The sequence below is a fragment of the Talpa occidentalis genome, unplaced genomic scaffold (assembly GCF_014898055.3).
Source record: "Talpa occidentalis isolate TD23 unplaced genomic scaffold, MPIMG_talOcc4v2.1 talOcc4.9, whole genome shotgun sequence".
NCBI lineage: Eukaryota > Metazoa > Chordata > Mammalia > Eulipotyphla > Talpidae > Talpa > Talpa occidentalis.
Window position 1 is genome coordinate 56348171 of NW_023605305.1, and position 22479 is coordinate 56370649.

At 39.4% G+C, this 22479-nt stretch overlaps 1 protein-coding gene across 2 annotated transcripts in view; it reads right to left on the reverse strand.

The window, feature by feature from the left end:
• Positions 1–18563, reverse strand: part of SGIP1 (SH3GL interacting endocytic adaptor 1) — a 171945-nt gene extending 153382 nt beyond the window's left edge. For both annotated transcript variants that reach the window (XM_054690962.1, XM_037498299.2), the window contains exon 1: positions 18260–18563. In XM_054690962.1, coding sequence (XP_054546937.1) covers positions 18260–18269 — 10 coding nt within the window. In that variant the 5' untranslated portion in view covers positions 18270–18563. The remainder of the gene's footprint in view (positions 1–18259) is intronic.
• Between the last annotated feature and the right edge of the window lie 3916 nt (positions 18564–22479).

Genomic DNA, 22479 nt, shown 5'->3' on the forward strand with positions numbered 1-22479 from the left:
GAGCACAGCACAGGAACACAGGAAGCAGCAGCAAAAACAATGCAAATCAGGAAAGAAAATGTGAGAAGAGAAAAGGAAAGGAGAAGAGGAAGCAGTGCCACAGGGCAAAACAGCACACTGCAGGGATGAAGGATGAGGCAGAGGAAGCAGGGGCAACACAGCCCTGGAAACTGTTATGAAGTGAACTGCCAAAGTCAGTCAAAGCTCTTTGTAATAATACATAACCAGCAAAATAGGCCTGTTCTAGAGCTCAATCAGGAGGATGACTGGTGATAAAAAGGTCCAACATGAAGACTTGACTGCTCTTGAAAATAGCCAAAAGCCTTAACAGTACAGCTTCCTACAGCATGGCACAGTGACACCATGGCTGGTGGTCATTAAACACAGTGGTTCAGAAATCACAGGCTCTGGGACTCGGCAGTCCCATCTTGCTTTCCCACTTCTTAGCTATGCGTGGGACCATGGCTTCATTTCCCTCATTTATCAGATAGGATTAAGAATAACCCTCATACTGTTATGATGAGAGATAGTTGATCTGCCTTGTATACAGTCATGTACTAAGAGTTAGGCACATTGGTAAACTATTCATAGTAATAATGACTACCAACCTCACGTGACTGGTCCACGTTTCTATGGGTCAATTTTACCCCGAAAGACGCTTCAGAGTCTTGATTTTCTTGCACATTTTGGGGGCCTGTGCCTTATATTTGGAATTCATTTAAATTGTTGTTTTTTTCCCACTTTGACTAAAGAACTTAGGATGAGGATAAGAAACACAGTGAGCAGGTAAAAAAACTATTCCTAAGAGCTATATTTGTATTTACTTCAGAGTAAATGACATAAATGCTCATTTTCTGGTTCATAAATAAACTTTGAGAGGATCTGCATATTTTTACACATTTTTAAATATGCATTTTATTATAGTTATTGAGGACAGTGCATCTGTTAGGTATATTAAAATCACAAGAAGTGTTAAGCCCAAACTACAATGGAGTTATTGATATGGAACTGGTAGCTATAAACTTTTTCAACGATATAGTCAGAATGACTTTATTTCTCATAATAAACAAAAGTCAACTGGTGATTGAATTGCCTCTGAAGTGTTATAAAATAAATATTCTATTATAACTGTAGAGAGGTGTCCAGTAGATTGTTAAGAGGAGAACAGATTTCTCTTTCTAGTACAGGAGAAGTGCATTCAGTGCTGGAGAAGACATTGCACATTTTTCTGGGAATTTATTTTAACATGAAGTGCCACAGAAACCTATGAAGTAAAATATGAGAAACTGAAAACCAATCTGATTAAAATAATCAGAACAAAGACATCCTGGATTATGTTTATTATCATCTACTCATTTTTCGTTAGCCAGAAATTTCTATGTGAGCTATTATAGATTTTCATAGTATCAGGACTCTTAAATTTACCTTTTATTTGGTAAGAAGAAATATGTGTGAATGTTATTGCTAAAAATAACAATTTTTAACTAACAATTTAACTCTCAGTTGTTCAAGGGATGATGTCAATGTTTCGCTCATATGTGGGAAAATATTAGATATAATTTCTCAAAGGTAAAAATTAAAAGACATTACTTAATAGTGCACAACTTAAGTTTGGGAGTTAGATCAGGGTTCAAATCTTAAATATTTGGGCACGTCATAAATTCTCTGATGTTCCATTTTCTCATCTATGACATATGGATAATTATCAAAGTACCAACCTCACAGAATTGTTGTGAAGATTAAATGAGATAAATGTTCATAGAGAATTTAAGAACAGTTTGTGGTACACAGCAGAAGCTCAAGCTATGGTGACTATTTTTATGTTAATAAACCTGAAACCTACTTGAACATTCCCTCCTCTTGGGGAAGGGCAGTGGTTATAGCTTTATAGCTTTCCCTACTTGTTAAGAGAAGTTTTAGACATTGGAGGGATAATGCTATTCTTTGTCTTTCGTATTATGTTTCATCCAGAGATCTAGGATTGTTCTGGAGCAGTTATCTTTTAGTAAGCTATAGGCAACAATCTTTAATAAGGTCTAGTTAGAAAATAGAAAGAAAAGGAAGGAAGAACCAAAGTCACTTAAGGACAATGTCAGTTGAAGAGGTGATTCAGTGCTAATGGCGGCATAAGGAGCTACACCTCTCAGCAATCAGTTGGAAAAAATCAAGAGGTCACCTTGCTAGATAAATGTATATACCCCAGAGGCACTGAGAAGTATCGAAATTTTAAAACATAGTTTCCTAGGCTTTGGTATAGAGAAACGGAAAAATCCGGGGATTAGGTTTAAGGCCGAGGCTCTAGGTCATTGGTGAAGAAGAAATACTTTCTGGAAGAAATATCCCCCAGGCTCATGGTTCAGCCAGAACCTGTGCTTTCAGTGAAGGGTGGATATAGCAATTAACCCTTCAAAAGGATTTAAACAGAGAGGGAGGCACTCTCCTTTTATCTCAGAAAAATCTCCTAAAAGTTTCCTCCTTCCTTTAGGACAGATTAGCAGCAAGACAGTTGTTAGGTTGGGATTTGATTGGCATTTGAGAGATATAGTAATAAGATCAGGAACCTTCCTAGGAATTTGGAAGAGTTAAAGAATGTATGAAGCCCAAAATATGTGTGACTAGCCCCAGAAACTACTCAGATACAGGTCAGAAACTAGGGAAGCTGGCAGGACTCAGAGCACAGATGCAGGGCAGCCCTTGGAAATGACCAAGGACACAGTCAAGAGACATTTTTAGAACACCAGTAGCAAGTCTAGAAAATCTCACAGAATCAAATATATACAGGCATGAGGTGGGTGTAATATTAACAATGACAACAGCAATTATAATAATAACAGCAATAGCCAATGAATGGAAAGGCCATACTTATCTGCATGAATTTAATGTCTCTGTGACTAGACAGTAAGTTCCACAAAGTCTGTGATGGTGATGTTTACTCACCATCTACACCTAGTACCTAGCACAATATTTGGAACCTCAATAAATACCTGCTAACAATTCTGTGAATTTGTAATAAATGAAAAAGCTGCAAAAGAAGGAAAAAGGAAGGGGGTGGGAGAACAGAGCGGTAGGAAGGGAGGAAGGAAACTTGCCCAAAGGTAGAGCCAGTCAGCTGCAGAGGCAGGATTTGAAGTAGGTCAGTTCACTTCCAAACCTATGTACTTGTCTGCTATATCATGTCAGTAATTACAGAAAAAATCAGAGTCCTTAGTTTAAAAAGCCTGGAGTAGGAACAGCAATCACTTATAGAAAGTCTCATTTATTTCCCTCTGGGGTACAATCGAGTCTTAGAACATAGTTTCAGCACCTCGGGTAGGAAGAGAAGAGCTGGAGAGTTGGAGGAATGCACAGGAGAACCTATTAAGGACAGCAGGCCTCTCAGTCAATGAAATTCATAGAGGACACAAGGTTTTAATGGAAACATTTGTGGATACAAATGGAACATGAAGAGGTCAATCTCTGTCAACAGTAAGATGTCTTAAGTACTACTATCTTTCAGATCTGGCCTAGAGAGAAAGAGTCTCAGTGATGAAAGCCAGTCTGATAAACTAACTGATTCAGTGTCCAAATAACTATCAAAGAACTAAAGTGTTTCAAAGCCGTTTATAAACAAGGACATGAAAAAAAAAAAAAAAGCACATGATATACTTGTATCTCCAATATCTTCATTATTTTCATCTGTCAACATGTCTCTGAAAAAGTCTAATGCCAGAACCATTTGGGTTAGGAAAAAGAGTCTATTCAATAGCTGAATTAAACCTTCACTCTGAGTCCTCTGTAGTGATGACTCCGAGTGCTTGGGTGAAGGGCATCACAATCCCTTCCAAACGCTCTTAGCTTTTCTGAAATTAAGCAAGCAAACAAAAAGTAAATAAAACCAGAATATTTTTATTCAAACACAGTCTTAAGAAAATCTCCTCTCAAAAGGGAAAAAGGAAAACCAGAATGTCATCTGTAACTACTCAAGTTCATCAAACATCCAAAGCAATTGTTTAAAGATGCAAATGAAAGTATGACCTTCTACTTAAACCCCTCCAGTGGCTTTCCATTGCTTCAGAGTAAATTCCAGATCCATCTCCATTGCTCTAAAAGCCCTGCCTGACCTGAATCTTGCCTTCCTTTTCTCCTGCTTCCATCCCCTTCCTTCACTGGTCTTCAATCACACCTGTTTACCAAGTTCCAGGCCTGTATCCTTAACACTGCTCTATGTCACCATGTGAACAAGAACTATCTCAAATTACTTGTCTGATCACCTAAAGTATCATCCACCAGCACTCCTCATTTTCTTCCACATAATTCCATTTTGTTAATTTTGTCTAGTGATTTTACCAATACCTACAATTATCTTGTTCATTCATTAGGCTTGGCAGTCTTGACTTCTGATACTGGAATGCAAGTTCCATGACAGTAAGATTCCTATGTCTTGCTCACTTATACTCCACACCTAGAGCCAGATGGGGTTCTCACAGCATTCCACTGTTACTTAAGAACTGCCTGTGCATCCTAGTCAAAATCTTATCAAGAAAGCAATGAGCTCTATTCTTCCTGTGTCAACTTGAAGTGGGTTGTGCCAAAGATAGAAGATAGCAGAAAACACAAGACAAGAAATCCAGATTAAATAATTTGTTCTGGCACTTAGATTGAGTGAAATTATATATAGTACTATATTTGGTTTTGTAACTAGGCCAAGATTGACTTCAACTGAACATACTTTTAAATGCATTTCAAATTGTATCACTATATATTCATTAGTAGAGATATTAATTTTCCCCAGTTGAACAAAATTACATATAGCTTTCCCTGTTCCAATAAATAGTTCATTAAATCAAGAAACATGTTCATCTTCCAGTATCCAAAAATGGGGAAAATCATTTGTATGAATGAAAGGTGGCAACTGGGGAGAAGGGTTAACTGTTGTAAGGATTCATCCTGTAACCTTCATACTGGATCATATAATCTTAAAACTAGTTAGCATCTTCAAAATTATCTCACCTAAACCCTTACTTGAGAACTGTTTCCAAAATATAAAATATGAGAAAATATAACCCAAACACTACACTATATTTTATATAAAAATCTATATTCAAAATACTTTCACATATTTTGTGCTTTGATATTTACAACTAAGAAAGGGAGGGAAGCTCATATTGTTTAGTATTCTAAGATGGTAAAATAAAGATACAGTGACATGTCCAAAATACATAGCCAGGACCTTCAAAGAGGAGATAAAAAATTTTTAACTATCTGACAAATTCTTGGTCCCATACTTATAGCTAATAAAAAAAGGAGTGAGGAGACAATAGAATTTTTTTTAATTAAATCAGTTTTCTCCTTCTACTACTTTTCTTTCTCTTCCCAACATTAAACACTTTGTCCAAACATCACTCAGCTGACTGTCAGGACTTGAATCCAAGTCAGAGCTCTCAGTACCTCATGAATCTTTAGTATTAAAAGAAAACCAAGAATTCGTACCATACCATGTCATTCATTAATATGAGCCATTCTAGCTCAGTGCACACATCAGGCTCCAGTCTGGCAATAGGGGATAAATGAAAGAAATGATGATATAATGAATATTATACAACTGGTAAAAGTAATGCTTTTGAAGACTAGTTCATGATGATGGTAACCCTTCTTATTGAGCTATCATGATGATGATAGCTAACCCTTCCTATTGAACATTTACTCTGTACCAAATAATCTTCTTTATGTATGTTATAGATCAGATATATATAATGCTTTATAATAATATATTATATAATATATTAAACTCATTTAACCCTTATAACCTTTTAACAAATATGCACATTGATTAGGATAGTGGTTACAATCTAATGTGAAATGAGAAGGAACACATATACATGTACATATATGCACATGTATGTAATGATAAAATTGGTTTTTCTGACTTAAGTTATACTTTAGTCAGAAAGTTATAAAAAGCTAACATTGATGGGTCTTTAATATTCCAGCTAAGTGCTAGATGAAGTCTATGCATAATTTACCCACAATCTCATGGGGTGGGTATTAAATTATTTCACTCACATGACTGATGATACTGCTGAAGCTTAAAGAGCTTCAGATTATCTGTCCCTAAAGCCCATACTCTACACTCAACAAAATGTAGCAATGGTTGTTTGGATTTCATAATAATGAGATTATTGATGATTTTGATTTTTTCTTTGTACCTTTCACATTCCAAGTTTTCTACAATGAAACATGGTCCTCTTAAAATGAGAGGAAAACAATTAAAGGAGTCAGGCAAAATGTGAGATACTGGATTACCTGCATGCTCCTGGAATCAGAGTGTGGCTCTCAGCCAGAGTAGTCCTACATGGCAGATGGGTGCTTTGGGGAGAGCAGAGAGGACAATACCATACTGCTTGACATCTAGGAACCATATTGGAGTCTTAGAGTAACATCTAAAAAGCTTTACTATGGACCAAATAGTCTTCTAAATGTTTTGCATATATTGACTTATTAAATTGTCAGTATAACCATAAACCGGATGACTCGAACATACTCGCAAAAGCCTGTGATATCTGGACAGGACTCATTCATTCATTGGCTTTTTCTTCAGCATGAACCCATGCTGTGCACTGATAATATGAAAAGGAGTAAGGGGGGGTGGAGTCCCTGTTCTTGGGGGAAGGAAGAGGCCTTGGTCCTTGGGGGAAGAACAAAGTAAATGTAAGATTGTGATGCACTTAACAGAAAATAATAGCTAAGATTTATTGATAGCTTAATACCTTGCCTCAGACTGTAACACCAACCTCACTTAAGTTTCCAGTCTGCCACTCTGCTTTATGGATTTTGCACTTGCCGAACCAGTCACTATAATCAAGTTAACTGATACCTTAAAAAATTCTCTCTCTCCCTCTCTCTTTTTCCTTCCACACAATCTCTATTTCTGGAAACTCTTAAGTGCTACAAGTGCACATTTTGATTTAATCCTTACTTGCATTATTAAATTACCCACGAGAAAGCAATTATTATCACTCCCATTTTCCAGATGAGGAAACAGGTTCACTATCTCCCCGAGGTCACACACTTGAAGTCTAATCTAGGTTGGCCTGATTCCAAACTCCTATCTGACTGGGGCAGTTGAACAGGAGGGAATAAAGCAGCCCATATGTGGAAGTATTGTATAGCATGCAAAGGCATTTGAACTTCATCTTAGAAGGATGGGAAGCAAACACAGGCAGGTAAGGAAAGTGATCTCTTTTTCAGCTGTGAGAGGGACGGATTGAAAGGTGGAAGCAGGGTCTCCCTGGTAGTGCAAAGGGTTAACACGCAGCTATTAACTATTAACTATAACTATGAAGCTATCCAGAGCCTCTGCAGCACAAGATCATCCCCTGCCAGGGAGCAACACACATGGTGCAGCAGACATCTCCTGTCTCACCCGCTGCTCCCCTTAGCAATGTATTTCAGTCAATCTGCCTGTTCTGCCTGTTCTGTCTCTGGTGAATCTTCTCAACCCCCAAACCTCTGGCCTGTACCCCAGTTCTTGTATGCATAAATAAATAAATCTTAAAAAAAAAAAACAAAAAAAGGTGGAAGTTGCAAGATAAAACCAGGTATGGTGGCAGGAGATGAAAGGATGAAAGCAAGAGAACAGAGTGAAGAGCTACTTAGAAGGATCATTGAAAACACTAGAAGCTCTATTGCTCTGAAGCAGGAAAGAAGGAGGAATGAGAAATGAATCTAAGCTCTGACGCTGACTTGACGATCTGGTAGACACAAGGGTGAAGAGAGATTAGTGGTTAGAGCTAACAGTACAGGAATAGTCTCCAACCTGCTGTAGGGTTTACAGATCATTTCCTACCATTGTTAGCACAATGAATGGTAGGGACAATTTTTCACATGTCAATTTTCAGTGATTTACTAAGGACATATGTCAGACTGGCTCCACAGTTAGACTACCTATATTCCAGTTTTATTCACTGTACTTGAACTTTGGGATACTGATCATGTTAGGGCTAACAAAGTATTATCATCTCATGTGCCAATCAACTGGCAGAGGTGGGCTGGAATGTGATGTTGAGATAGATGCAGAGAAAAAGACAGCTATGACTGATTAGTGCTACTTACCATGGTCAACATAGGACAGTGGAGCACATGGCATTGGAAATAGAGGGTGACAGAATGTGCTAGTAATTAAGAGTATATTGAAGAGAAGAAGAGAATTGAATGCTTATTTGCTGCAAAGATACAGTGATAACCCACTTAAAAAGCAAAATAACAAGCAGCAGCACCACTGAACACTAAGAAACTATAGGTAATAGCCAGGCTGAGAAACAACCATTTGAGAAAACAATGGACATCTGTACCATGATTTTCCAGATATTTTCATATTTGTTATTTCATTTGAACTTCAGAATGATTCTTCAATGTAAAGTGCCACCATTATTCCTACCTTACAGTGGAGAGGCTGAGGCCAAAGCAGTCCCAGAACTCACTCAAGGTCATACAGCTTGCCAAGAGGTACAGCTCCTTCAAGTTCTGCTCCTTCCCACCACCCGGCACTGACTCACTGGCAGCAGATGCATAAGCCATGGACACACAGGAGAGAGCTATAAATGGCCACATTATATGTGGACTCAGTTGAGCCATGGTCCTTGGGAACACAGTCATTTGTGTGTCTTTGGGCAGTCACCCAACCAACCTTAGCACCTTTGAATGTGAAGGACACCCAGGATCTAAATCTTTGTCTAGTCACATTTTTGGAATCATTACTAAAATAACGTTTGTCCTCTTATAGAGAGAATAAAAATAGTTGGTTACATTGTTTCACTTAGATTTGGTCTCCTCAACTTCAGAATGAGGCTGGGCTAGATTGATTAATCACCCATGGTGGAACACACCATCACAGTTTGACAATAATGGCCAAGGTTTTCAGAAAATGTCAGTGAACACAGATCTGTCCTTCTCAGGAAGAAAGAGCCTTTGTTCATAGAGGGAGCCAGACTTCTTGATAAACTGTTTTGTAGAATATAAGTTGTGTAAGTTTGGAGTCCATTGGCTTAGGGATATCACATGTGTTTTCTGGTCATAAAATTCTAGGAAACCAGTGCATGCCACAGAAACGGGTTCACTGCGGAAAACACTTTTGTGTTAGATGGCCTTCTTCAATCTGATGTCTGGCCAGGAGGGTCATGATGTGATAATAAAATTAACTTGCTTACTTCTGTAGAGGCTTTTGAAATACCATATCAAATCTAGAGAATATGCTGTTTCCTTGTGAACTAGAGACCCAGGCAAAACAAGATGAGCAGGACTTTCCAGTGACCTAATTATCAAATAAAGAGCACTTGATTGGAGCCACATGGCTAATATATGCTAATTCTGCACTTGGCGAGGGGAGCGAGTCACATAACCCCATTGGGGTATATTTGTTCCCTTTCTGTAAAATAAGGAGAGTAAAACCTATTCTTTCTCCCACCAGGGATGATTTGAGAATAAACTATGTGCACAAGTTTGTGATAAAATATACTAGACTCTAAACTTCTGAGGATGGATACCAGACTGCCTTTTATTTTGCTATCATATGCAAAGTGTCTAGCAAGTTCACCTGAGATTAAAGGAAAAGTTTCAGATGCATCTACCGATAAATGGAGCATTTTGGAAACTTTGAAGCACGAGCAAATGTCACATAATTGTAGGACGATGTCCTAAGTGAACACAATATTTTCCTCATTACACAGTTTGCTAAAGATAGGTAACATGTGTGACTCTGCATGGTGTTTAAAAAACACCCTAAAAAACTAATCCTGATACACAACAGAAGTGGATATAAAAAAAAAAAAAAAAAGAGAAGGCCTTTGGCATATAGGCAAAAACATTTGTGAATTTATGTATCATTCTGATTCTGAAGTCACCCTTCACATGGGGCTCTCTCTCCTATGTGGAAATGTTTAGGCCTAGAATTGTAGCAGTTGAGCTCTCAGCTCTAACTTTAGGCTTGGAAGCATGAGCAAAGGCAAGAATGATACCCAACCATTTACTTAAATATGTGGGAAGAATGCATCTGAGGTGTACCATCACAAGGTAGTCTCAGAACCAGTGTCAGAATGCTAGGGTTCTGAATGTCCACTTGTCGCCAGACACACTGATAAAACAGGCTTATGCTTCCAGAATTCCACAAAAGGAAACTAATTTTGCAAGCAATCAAAGACAATCAGCTATGTATTTGTTTATTACATTTCTGAGTCCCTTTCTTGAACATTCCCCTATCCTTTGCTCTAGAGACATAGCCTCCTGGCTGATCTGCCCACATTTTGAATCCTTGTACTTGTCCATTCCCCAGTTTTTTGGATTCTTCCTCCAAATAATTATAAGATTGCTCACTTCCTCCCCTCCACAAAGCGTTTGCTCAGATGTGTACTTAAAGGAGAGCTCTATCACCAACCTATTTACAACTGCAATCCCATCTGCCCCAACCCTATCACTCTTTCCTTTGTGTTCTGTTTTCACTTAATTCTCCAAAATCCTTATATCCATCTCACGTGCTCTGTGTTTTATTTTTGTCACCTCTCTCTTGCAATAAATAGGAAGATTTCCAGGGCCTCCCCTGGTGGCGCAGGCGGTTGAGTGCAGCAATGTGAAGGTGTCCACAGCCTCTGCAGCACCGGTTTGATCCTGGCTGGCGAGGGTCCCACATGGTGAGGCAGACCTCTCCTCACCCGCTGCTCTCCCCAGTCTCACCCGCTGCTCTCCTCAGCAGTGTATTTCATCAGTCTACCTGTTCTGTTCCCCGCTCTGTCTCTGGTGAATCCTCTCACCCTCCCACGCATCTGGCCTGTACCCCAGTTCTTGTATAAATAAATAAATCTTTAAAAAATAAATAGGAAGATTTCCAAGGCAGGAATTTTTATCTGTTATTCACTATTGAATCTTTAACACCTACAACCATGTCTAACATGTATATAAATAACTTCCATATATAACTTTTGAGAAGATATAAATGTTCTATCAATGAGGATTGCATACATACATTTTTGTTTTTCATTATAGCAAAGATGCAAAGATAACCTGTGGCTTACATACCAAAGAACTATAGAAGATTCTACCAGCAAATAGTAACAAATCTGAATTACCTTTTGTGCCATGAACAAGTATATTTTGAGGTGGAAGGAAGAGGAATCAATCACTTGACATCAAATCTTAGAGGAAATAAATATGGGGGCTCCAAGCCATTCAGCAAATACCACAGACTAATAGAACTGGAAATTCTAGAGGAATGGCAGATCAGTCCTCTCATTTTGTTTGCAAGGAAACCAAACCCCAAGAAAGTTAAATAACATTCTCAAGGCATACAGCCAAGCAGCAACAATACTTAGACTTAAACCTAAGTCTGATTTCTAGATCCATGCTCTACCAAAAAAAATTCAGATTGCACATATTCAGTGAGCATATTGATTATTTCTCCAATCAGAAACAATTTGGCACCTGGAAAACCTCGTAAACCATCCACCACATTGTACTGCATACGTGCATTGTACAATAGGACACCCATTTGCATTCATTTGTTTAGTTAAAAATGCTTTTCTAAATTCCAAGTTAAACTCTCTAGCTCCAGAAGCTACTATTTTCAGGTTTGATTATGAATCAGAAAATATGAAAACAAGCCACAAAAGGGAAAGATGGGATGGAAGAAAGAGAAAAGTAGAGGAAGAAAAGGCCAAAACACACAGAAATCAGAAGGAAGAGAGAAAAGAAAATGTGCAGGATATCAAGAGCACTGCTCTGGGAATTTCTCTGAATAGTTGTGTCCTAACTTGTCTTTTTCCAGGATAAAATCATTTCATTTTTATTGAGCTAATCAATAAAATAATTCAAACTCAAGTACACAGTTCCTAATGAATTATTTCTTTTGTTTCTCAAAATACATGATGTGTATCTCACAATTTAGTAATTCATAATACACAATCTTTTCCCTAATTATTCGTGTTTATAGACCTCCAGTGAGAATATAAATGTGAACATTTATTTTTTGTACCCACCATCATGCCCAAAATAATACCTAAAAATGTAAAAAAGTCATTATATCTGGTTTTATTCATTTACTCAGTAGGTGAATAAGTGCTGAGTAGCCACGTGTGTGTTGTAAGTTAAGGATGCAGGGGTGAATAAGATAGACCAGGTTCCTGCCCTCATGGAACTTACTTTCTAGTGAGGGGATTTATTCATTTATTTATTTATTTATTTTTAAGACTTTTTTTTATTATTTATACAAGTGCTGGGGTACAGGCCAGATGCGTGGGAGGGTGAGAGGATTCACCAGAGACAGAGCGGGCAACAGAACAGGTAGACTGATGAAATACACTGCTGAAGGGAGCAGCGGGCGAGACAGGAGAGGTCTGCTTCACCATGTGGGATTCTCGCCAGCTGGCGGGGATTGAACCCATGCTGCAGAGGCTGCAGACAGCTTCACAGTGCAGGGCTCAACCACCTATGCCACCAGGGAGGCCCCTAGTGAGGGATTTAGCCCACATATCATCAAACCTTAGGAATGATAAATATAGGCATGAGGAGAGAGAAGAAACTAAGATGGGTCCATGGCCTAGGGTGTGTGTTTGGGAGCTGGGATGAGGGGAAGGCATTCCAAGGAGGTGGTAGTTTTGTTGGAACCACAGGAAAATCAGTGGACAGGACATTTCTAGAAGAGGAAAAAGCCCTGGGCAGGAAAGGATTTGTTCTAAACACTCTGAGGCAGGTAGGAGGGCTGTCAGTGTAAGTGAGTTATTAGATAAACTTGAAGAGGCAATGTTCAGGCCCTTGTATGCTATGAATTTCCAAAGGAATAAGAAGATGTGGAAATTTTTTTAAAAAGCAAGTGACATTACATAAGGTACTTAAATAGAGATACTAAATATCTTCCCAATATTCTGTAGATGTAGTTAAATGTGGTGTATGTTCCAAGAATGGGGAATCAGCCCTCCCCACTACTTCTCTCTCTGGCAGACAAGCCATCCTGTGCCCATAGAAGTGTTGGGTAGTCAGAGGAAAATCCAGTGAGATAATACCTGCTAGGTACTCTCCTCTACACCCCACTGTCTCCTCAGGAGGATCTTATATTTACTGTGCCCCTACCGCCTCCCCCACCAAATTCCCTTCTGTCTGTGATCTCTTTCTTATGGTTCAGTTTCTTCAGAAACTTTTTTAGACACACAAACCCAAATCCATTATAATCCCTTAACCTTTCTCTCCCTTTCAATTCCTTTACAGTTATCTCAGTAATTTCTCTCTCCCTTTCTTAATTCCATTTATGAGCTTACATAATGAAACTAATTACAATTTAACAGCAGTAGATATGATAAAATTTAAATGAGAGAAGGTAAACCACAAGTACAGTTGTAAAATGGAATATAATTGAAAAATCCAGTGCATGAATCTATGAAATTTCTGAAAATATCTAAAACCCCCTTCACACTTTCTCTCCATCTCATTGTCCTCTAATTAAAATTCTCCCTGCCCCCCCCACCAGTTAGTAACATTTGAAATCAAAAGTACATTTAATGTTGTTCTCTTCTGGCTAATTATACAGCAACTATACCATTTTTTATACATTGCATGTAAATATTTAGTATGTCAGCTAGATAATTGGTTCATAGCCTTTGATGGACTAGGGTGAGACTCTAACCATCATTTATATCATTGTTCTATAAAACATAAAATTTTATGTTTCAAAATCAGAAACATGAAAATTGCAAGTAGGTGACTTCCTTCAGCTTATTTATTTGAAAGGTGCATAGTGTGTGCTCCAAATCCAATAGGAAGAATTATCCACTATTTTCTAGTATGGTTCATCTAAGCTAATTTCCTTAAAGACTACATATTCTTTCTGGGGATTTAAAGTTGACACTGAAACTGGTTGGAAACTTAGAACATGTAAGGAGGTTCTCTCTGATACAGTCTTAAGGAATGAGAGAAATTACATAAGTGATGTAACTTATATTAGATTTTCATATGCATGCTTAGATTTTCCAAAATAACCTCACCATTTCTGAGAAGGGAATTGGTAGGAGAGTTAGAGCATTTCTTTAAAACTTCTCTGCTAAGTAGAAATGAGGAGTTCCAATTTCAAAATGCCTTTTCCCCTTTTGATCACATCAAAGAATTTTTCAAACAAATAAAAGTCCATTTATAGATGGGGGAAAATGCTATTTTAAGGCTCATTGCAACAACAAAAGTTTAGTTAATCCCCAATTGTTCAAGTTTTCTAAATAATGATTTTGAAGATACAAGGTATTAACAAGAATTAAAAGCCATGGTTCTTTGAGCATACTCACTGAAAAGAAAGAGAGGTAAAGAATATGCAACCAAAGAAACTAAGTCATTGTCTTCAACTAGGTTAGCATGCCTACCTTGATACAAAGTGAAAAAAAAAAGAAAAGGCCCTCATGTTAAAATGTTATAAGGGGTAAAAAATATGAATTTTGTGGTTAAATGAATTTGTACTCAAATTCTAGTCCACCATATATTTTTTGCCACAATGTATTTTTTTATTTCTGTAATTTTGCAAAAACACTATATGCAGAACACACTCATTTGTGAATTCTTTTGAGTAGTAAATATACTAAAGCTGATTGAGTTACCCTGTACTTAAACCAAGTAAACCCTTAAAATATGCTGATTAATTTTCAAAATTGTTATACAGGAAAACACTGGTACCCTAAAACTTATCTTCCCATTGTAGAAATTAAGAACCTGTGTATGAAACTAAAAACACAAACACTTTCAGTCTAGTTCCGGATAAGCAAGGGAAAACTTCCCGTACAGCCTTGCAAATAAACTGATGTCTTAAGAAACCTTGACTTAGGTTTATTTATCTTAGAAGAGATAGCAAAAATGCCATTTTCAAACAGTAAGATATATATGAAAAACAATAGCAGTCTTGAATAGTTGTCCTAAACAGAGACTGCATTATAAGCTTAGTCAATATATATATACCCTCTATATAATAAATAATTCCCTTTGCTTATCCTCTTTCCCTTCACATTCATATGACATAAGGCATCCCATCATGTGGCATTCTTAGGAAAGACACAACTCAATACTCACCACTGCCAAAAAAGTAAAGAATACAAGAATCAATTAATCAAGCCTTAAACATATTTTGAATAAAAATATGTGAAATGAACCATGACCCAAAGAATAACAGTAACCTGTGTGAGATCTCCACAGATTTATTTCATTGCCTTCTACCATATTAGACTCACTTGGGAAGTAGCATCATTCCTCATTTATGACCAGGATTTCCCATAGGCACTGAATGAATGGAGCCTATATCTTATTCCATCAAAATGAAAACACAAACTAAACCATAAGCCTTTCTGATGAATATTTGTTTACTCTTATCTTATACAAAGTAGAGAAGTGGCTTTGAAAAGTTACCATGGCCCTGCTTTTCCTGAGCTGTAGACTCAAACACTTTAGCTAACATAGAAACATACACACATGAATGCAAATGCAGGTCCTCTTTCTTTCTTCCTTTATTCTAGAAAAGTGAATTTTTTTCTAGATACTTGTGCATGTGCTTCTGTGTGTGCATGTGTATGTGAGAGAGGGAGAGAGGAAGACGGAAACAGAGAGACAGAGAGAGATTTATGAAGAGACAAATTCTATCTAGATGCTGAGATACTTGGTGACACATTCTTAGAGTCCACTGATTTTTCAGGAGAGGGCTGCTGTGGCAGGATTTATAGTGTGTTTTAGGGGGTTCTTATCTTATCAAGATAGATGTAACAGACTGGTTTCCTACAGAGATAAATGAAGTTGAAATAATAACTTGTAAACCACCCCTTCAGGATAATTCTGAAGTACAATTCTAGGTAGCAATATCAAAACATGCACATATTATCAAAAAGAGTGGCAAGGGCCTCTCTGGTGGCGCAAGGGGTTAAGCACCATACTATGAAGCAATCCGCAGCCTCTGCAGCACGAGTTCGATCCCCTGGCCAGCCAGAGAGAAACCCATATGGCGAAACAGACCTCTCCTGTCTTGCCCGCTGCTCCCCTCAGCAGTGTGTTTCAGTCAGTCTGCCTGTTCTGTCCCCGCTCTGTCTCTGGTGAATCCTCTCACCGCCCCCTCATCTCTGGCCTGTACCCCAGCTCTTATATGCATAAATAAATACATCTTTTTTTTAAAAAAAGAGTGGCAAGGAAGTTGGAAGGCCATTGATAGGCAAATTGATTTCTGCTTCCTGCCTTTCTAAGGTCTCTCAACCAGTAAGATAATTAATCTTGAAAAGCACCTAAGTGGGGACTAAGGGTACTAAAAAACTAATAAAAAATATTAGTTTCACTTATATCTTTAAGTCAATGGGAGCACCTGTCCAATTTCTTTTTCAAGTTCTTGATGAAGGCAACTGCATCCATAGTATCACCTCTAACTCAAAGAAGTGCTGAAATGACATCCTTCATTAGATAAATTTGGCAAACCCAAATCAGTAGCGCTAATTCAGCTCCAACACAAGTCTTTGTTAGTTCTCATTTCGGTTTAGGCAAGTCAGATAAGCTTGTCACAGGGCTTTGACCTGACATTCTGGAATGGCACAATACACAATATAACCAGGACAATCATTAATGAGCATCGATAAATGTTACCTTTCAAAGAAGACACTTTACTTTCCTAGTTGGCAAGGTAAGAAGTAAAATGAAAGATTTTTCACATCCCTGTGTAAGATTAAAATATAATCAGAAAGTAGATTTATCATAAAAAAGTGCTATATGAAATCTAGCTGGAGAAACATAGTAGGTTTTATTTTTTCTTTTACTGAGCAGGATAATCCACATGAGCTTTTAATTGAAAACTGTATCAGTAATAATCTTTCTGTTTGTCTTGCTTTGCTATTCAAAGATTAGATCTATCTGAATTAATGAAAATGATTTAATCTTAGAGCATTAGTAATCTCAATTTATTTAGGCCTCTATTTAAAGAACTAGCTTGAGAACCTTTTGCAAACAAGACCAGGCTCCGTAACAAAATGATATCCAATCTCTCTTTTAAGGCTATTTTCTAAAATCTATGGTCCATGACTGTAGAATTCTTCACTTCCTCAAATCACATTAACAATGTTTGACATGATGACAGAGAAAACAAAAAGAATTCAGTTCTCCCAAATAAGTACAGACTATACTGCTATTTTTTAAACCATCCTCCTTTTATACCATTTTGGTATATTTCTAAGGAATATTTAAAATCTGTAGGATAGACCTTAGCTTAAGAGGTGGCCTCTCTGCCATTTTCATGGCTGATTTGAGATCCATTATACACTCAATTCTGCATTGTGAAATCCAGGCTGGGGACAAATTTCTGCCTGTCATCTTAGGAGAGACCAGGAGTTTTGCACCATCCTATAGTGGGAAACAGAAAATCAGAGCCAGGGTAGGACTGCCTGCTTCATTCTTTATCAGCTTGCTGCTTTTTTGAGACAATCTTGGCTGTCACTGTATCAGACTTGAGAGGGTAATTTAGCAGGATAAAATATAGTTTAAACAACCTCTCCCCAGGGAAAGTTCCTCCTTACACTTAATATTGAATGCAAAAAGGTAATCATTAAGTAATCATTTGCTGCTTGGCTAAGAACCATTACATGGGAACACACTAGGAAACACAAAATTCTTTTTTTAACCTGATAAGACCCTGAATCAGGAGCCAAGAGGCCCAGACATTTTCTTTACATTGCTCCTTCTGTTGCAAAGACATTCCCATAAACTCCAGCTTATGAACTAAATTTGCTGTACGTCTCATTCCAACAATAAGCTATAAATTGCAGAGATAAAACCATGTTACAAGATTGAAAAAAATTTAAACAGTTCGCTGAAAATGACAGTATGGATAACTCTGTCAATGACCTCTCCTGTCTAATGTCAATTTCAGAAAACAAGTTTCCATTGTAAATGTTTAATCAGTGTAGTCCCAGGAACTCAGAGCAGAAAACCTTATCTTCTCTTCCAACTTATTTCCTCTGCAAGCTCTTTCCTAGCTTCATTTCAGCTCTATGCAAACACTTTAGGTTTTTCTCTCCTCAACAGAACTAGGAGCCCTGTAGGTTCTGAGCTAAGCAGAAGCCCTGTGGTTTGATTCCATTAGTCTGAGCCCTGACCCACTGCAAGCAAACTGCAGCATTTCTGCTAGCAAATCCTGGCAACCAGGTTCTAGAACTGACACAAACACAGGCTGCCACACATTCTACAAGGCTGTTCTAGCCAAACCTTGCCCGAAACCGGTCAACCACAGCAGAAAGCATCCTACCTTCCATCATGGTGGCAGAATTGCATTCCTTAATTTCCAAGAAGTCTGAAAAAATACAGGAGGGTACGACTCCAGGTCCCAGCTAAGTCCTCACAATGCAGCTGCTGAGCCGGGCTCTGTCTGCTGCCAAAGCCAAAGGAGACAAGTGCTAAGCCGAGAGAGAGGCCATGGATGTTGTCGGTGCTGCTTCACCTAGAGGCTCCCCAGAAGATGCTGCGAGAGAAAGGGAGAGGAACAGCAAGCCAGCAGAGCTGCACCGCCTGCGCTGCCTCGGCCAATCCCTTCAGCTCTGGACCGCGTCACATGGTAGCCAGCCTGCATCTCCTGACACAATACCCCCGGAGAGCACACAGAACCTATTTCCCGTCCCCACTCTCCTCAACCCCCAGCCCTCCCGCTTGTCATCAAATGTACACAGCCCCTTCCCCACCAGGTGACGCACTTCCCCGGCCCCTCCTCATCTTCTGCTTAAGCCTATTGCAGCGGCTGGATGCCTGAGATTAATTATCAGTCGCGGCCACCTTAACAGGGGACTCTGGCATGAAAGGCACACCGAAGTGGCTCGCAGCTGCGAGAGATGCGTGTGTTTGTGTGTGCGCATATACGTGTGTATGTGTGTGTGTGTTTGTGTGTGTGTGTCGGTAATTCTTTGCAACCTGAAGTCTTAGATGCACACTTTTAAGCTCCCATTTGCCTGAAGAAATTCCAAATGTGTCTGGTTTGCGGCCTCCCAACACATCTGAATCTCTTTCTCTTTCTCTCTCTCTCTCTCATTCAAAGGGAAAAAAAAAAACAACAACAACAAAAAAACCTATCCTGCTGACGTCACATCATAAACAATTATCCCCAAAAGGATGATGCAGAAGAAATTTCACCCCGGCTGCCTTCAAGACAGCCAGGGAATTAATCGCGCATGACATGCCTAAGGGCTGGGAACTGTCATTAAAACAAAGAAACAAAAGAACCCGTCCGAGTGGGGCTCTGGGATCAAACTGGCAACGCTTGAGATCATTTCTGGGGCGGGAAGGGGGAGAGCAGGGAGCAGGCAGGGACGGGAGGCCTCAGCCCGACAGAAGACAGCTGTGTAGGACGCTTTCTCCCCCTCCAACCTGCGCGGGAGGGCGGGCGGCACGCGGGACCTAGCGGGGCGCAGCTCCGCTCGGCGGGGTTCCAGCCCTGCAGCCGGCGCGGCCTCCGGCCCCCGCACACGTGAGCTCCCTAGCTTCCCCAGGTGGAGTATGGTTGCAACTGCCAACTGCAGCTCCAGTAAGAAACCAACTTTCTTCTGAATGACTAGCTTTTTTTTACGCGCCGTCGGCATCTATCACTGCCTGCAGCCGGTTCGCTCACTCCAGCGGAAACCCAGATCCAGGCAATGGTGCCCGAGTCGGGCCCGAGGGGTGGGGTGGGCGGAGCCTAGGGTTTTGCAGTTTCCAGGGATGGGATCTGGGTGCCCTGATGCTGCCTACGTTGGCAGAATTGTGGCCCTTGGTTGGCTCAGGTTAAGGATCCGTGTCCTGACTGCTCCCCAGGGTCCCTGGGAGCCTTACAGAGAAGGGCCTCAAGTTCTTTTCCCTCAGGCTCTGACAGCTAAGGAAGAAGAGGGCCGGCTTAGGAGCAGGAGTAGAGGGAGGAGGGGAGTTAGGAAGGAAGGGAAAGTACTTATTAGAACCCCAGGGGATTACAGAAGACATGGTCTTTTCACCCTCTGCAGTCTAGTGACAGGACTGGAAGGAAAACCATTACATGACAGGGCGATTGTGAACATCAAATAACTTAAAGAAGTAAGAAGAGCTGAGCCTCTAATACTACTACTGTTGATCTTTTATTTATAAATATAACCACGAACTTGTAATATTGCTCAGGCCCTGAAGTTAGTCCAATTCGTCCAACCAGAGTATATATGAGGTACTGGCGACTGAAAACTACTAAAGAAAACGTAGCTGAAGAAGCTGACTGAAGTAGCATATTAACAGTTAAAAAACAAAAAAATCAAAAAATCAGTTCCTTAGCAACTTAGAAGTCTTAAAAAGCCCGTGGTTTCCCCTAAGGACACATATTTCTATAGTGTCTAAATTTCCAAATGAATCCCTCCAGGGAGATACACATATTTGTGCCTTTTTCCCTGATATCTATGAGACAGATGAATTTTAAGAGGAAAGAATTCCAAAGTAAAACCTGTCTTAGTACAACTTACACAGCTCTGAAAACTGCAAAAAAGCAAAAAACTTGATTAGTGTGTACGTATGTATGTAGCCAAATTTTCTGTAATGGTTACCAACATAAGTGTTAGTGCCAAACAGACTAGGACCAAGTTCTGTCTCTGCCACTTGAGTTGTGACTCTGTACAAGTTATGTAACTCTCTGTGCCTCACAGTTTCCTTATCTGTGAAATGGAGGCAATAATAGTAATAATAATACCAGGCTCGTAGGGCTGTAAATAGAAGTAATAACAAACCTTTATTAATGGCTTGCTATGTGCCAAGCAAATATGTTGCCAGTAAATCACTTTGCATTGTGTCTGGAGCATAATAACCTCCCATGTCAGCCTTCTACTATTAGTATCCTTACCACCAAAGTGTTGCCAGAGGCATCAAAGAAGTTTGCGGTCAAACTGAGAGTTGTTCTAAATGTGCAGAAAACAGCTTAGTGAATCATCCAGATATGTGACGAGTTGGAGGGTTCTGAGATATTGCTGTGTATAGGAGTGATTAGAACTCACTGAGATTTGCTTAGGAAGGGCCTCTCCAGAGATGGAATTTTAGAGTTCAGAAGAAGATGGAATGGGTTTGAAGTGGCAATTCTAAATAAGACAGGGAGCTGTAAATAACAGAAATAATGCATATAAACTCTGAAGGTTAAAGACAAGCACTGAGGTGCCAAGTCAGGAGTTACTGTCAGAGAAACCCAGGCAGCCTGCCTTCCTGCATCCAGTGTAAGCTTTACATTGCGTTAGCGGAAACTTTCAGATAAAGTTAGTATGGGCACATGTCAGTTTTGTTTTAGATGTGCAGCAAGGCAACTTGTTAGAGACAGAAAGACAGTTCAAAAAGTCTTTTCATCAATTGGGTGTTTAAAGGAAAAGGAAAGGTGTCTAATTATGCTTGTTAGAGAAGGATCGTGACAGGGGTATGTGTTTAAAGGTGGAAAGTTAAATGTTGTGTGACTTAATCAAGAAGATGCTATTACCAATTGTAAGATCACCCAATGAACAGAGTTCTGCTTCAAAAAAAAAATTGCTCGAGGGCCTCCCCGGTGGCGCACTGGTTGAGCGCTGGGTTGCGAAGCTGCCCGCAGCCTCTGCAGCGCTGGTTCGATCCCCGGCTGCTCCCCAGCCACCGGAGGAGGGTCCCACATGGCGCGCAGACCTCTCCTGCCTCCCGCTGCTCCCCTCAGCAGTGCACTTCGGTCCTTCTGCCTGTTCTGCTCCCCGCTCTGGCTCTGGTGAATTCTCTCACCCTCCCGCGCTTCTGACTATACCCAGTGCATGTATAAACAAAAAAACAAATAAATAAAATAAATAAATAAAACATGCCTCTATAAAAAAAAAAAAGAAAATTGCTCGAGTAGTTGTCAGAAAAGAATTAAGCATCCTAATTTTCTCTGCTCATTGGCTTTAAAAAATAAAAAGCTTTTCTGAAGAACAATGATAATATTTTAGATTGTAGCCCAAATTTCATCATCTCATACTACAATTGTTATTTACCAACAAGCACAAAGGAGGATTTCCAATTGCTAAAATAATGGAATTTATTTTGCAAGTTTTAGGTGAAAGTCAAAGATCTGTGGAAAACATTGGCTAAGTGACTGACTTGCATCAATGTACGAGGATTGCCCAGGAACTGAGTGTAGGATGGTGCGTGTGTGCTCAGCTCATTCCAGGCGCAGATAAGGCTTGCAGCTAGTCCAGGACTAAAAGCTTCATTGCTGAGGTCACTAGACATTAAATATTTTTTTCTGAAATAACATTTGTATGGTGGTGATAACCTGTTAGACATGTTTTCCTGGCGTCAAATCCAATTATATTCTTAGTATAAAATTAGAATTCTTTATTATTTCCCAATTTTATCATTTGGGGAAAGTCTGTTCATGTTTTGGGAATAGAAAAATGTGAGCATTCAGTCACAAAAGAAGGAAGACAGTTAACAGAGGGAATGTTAAAAAAATGATCCTGGGGGCCTCCCTGGTGGCACAAGGGGTTAAGCACCACACTATGAAGA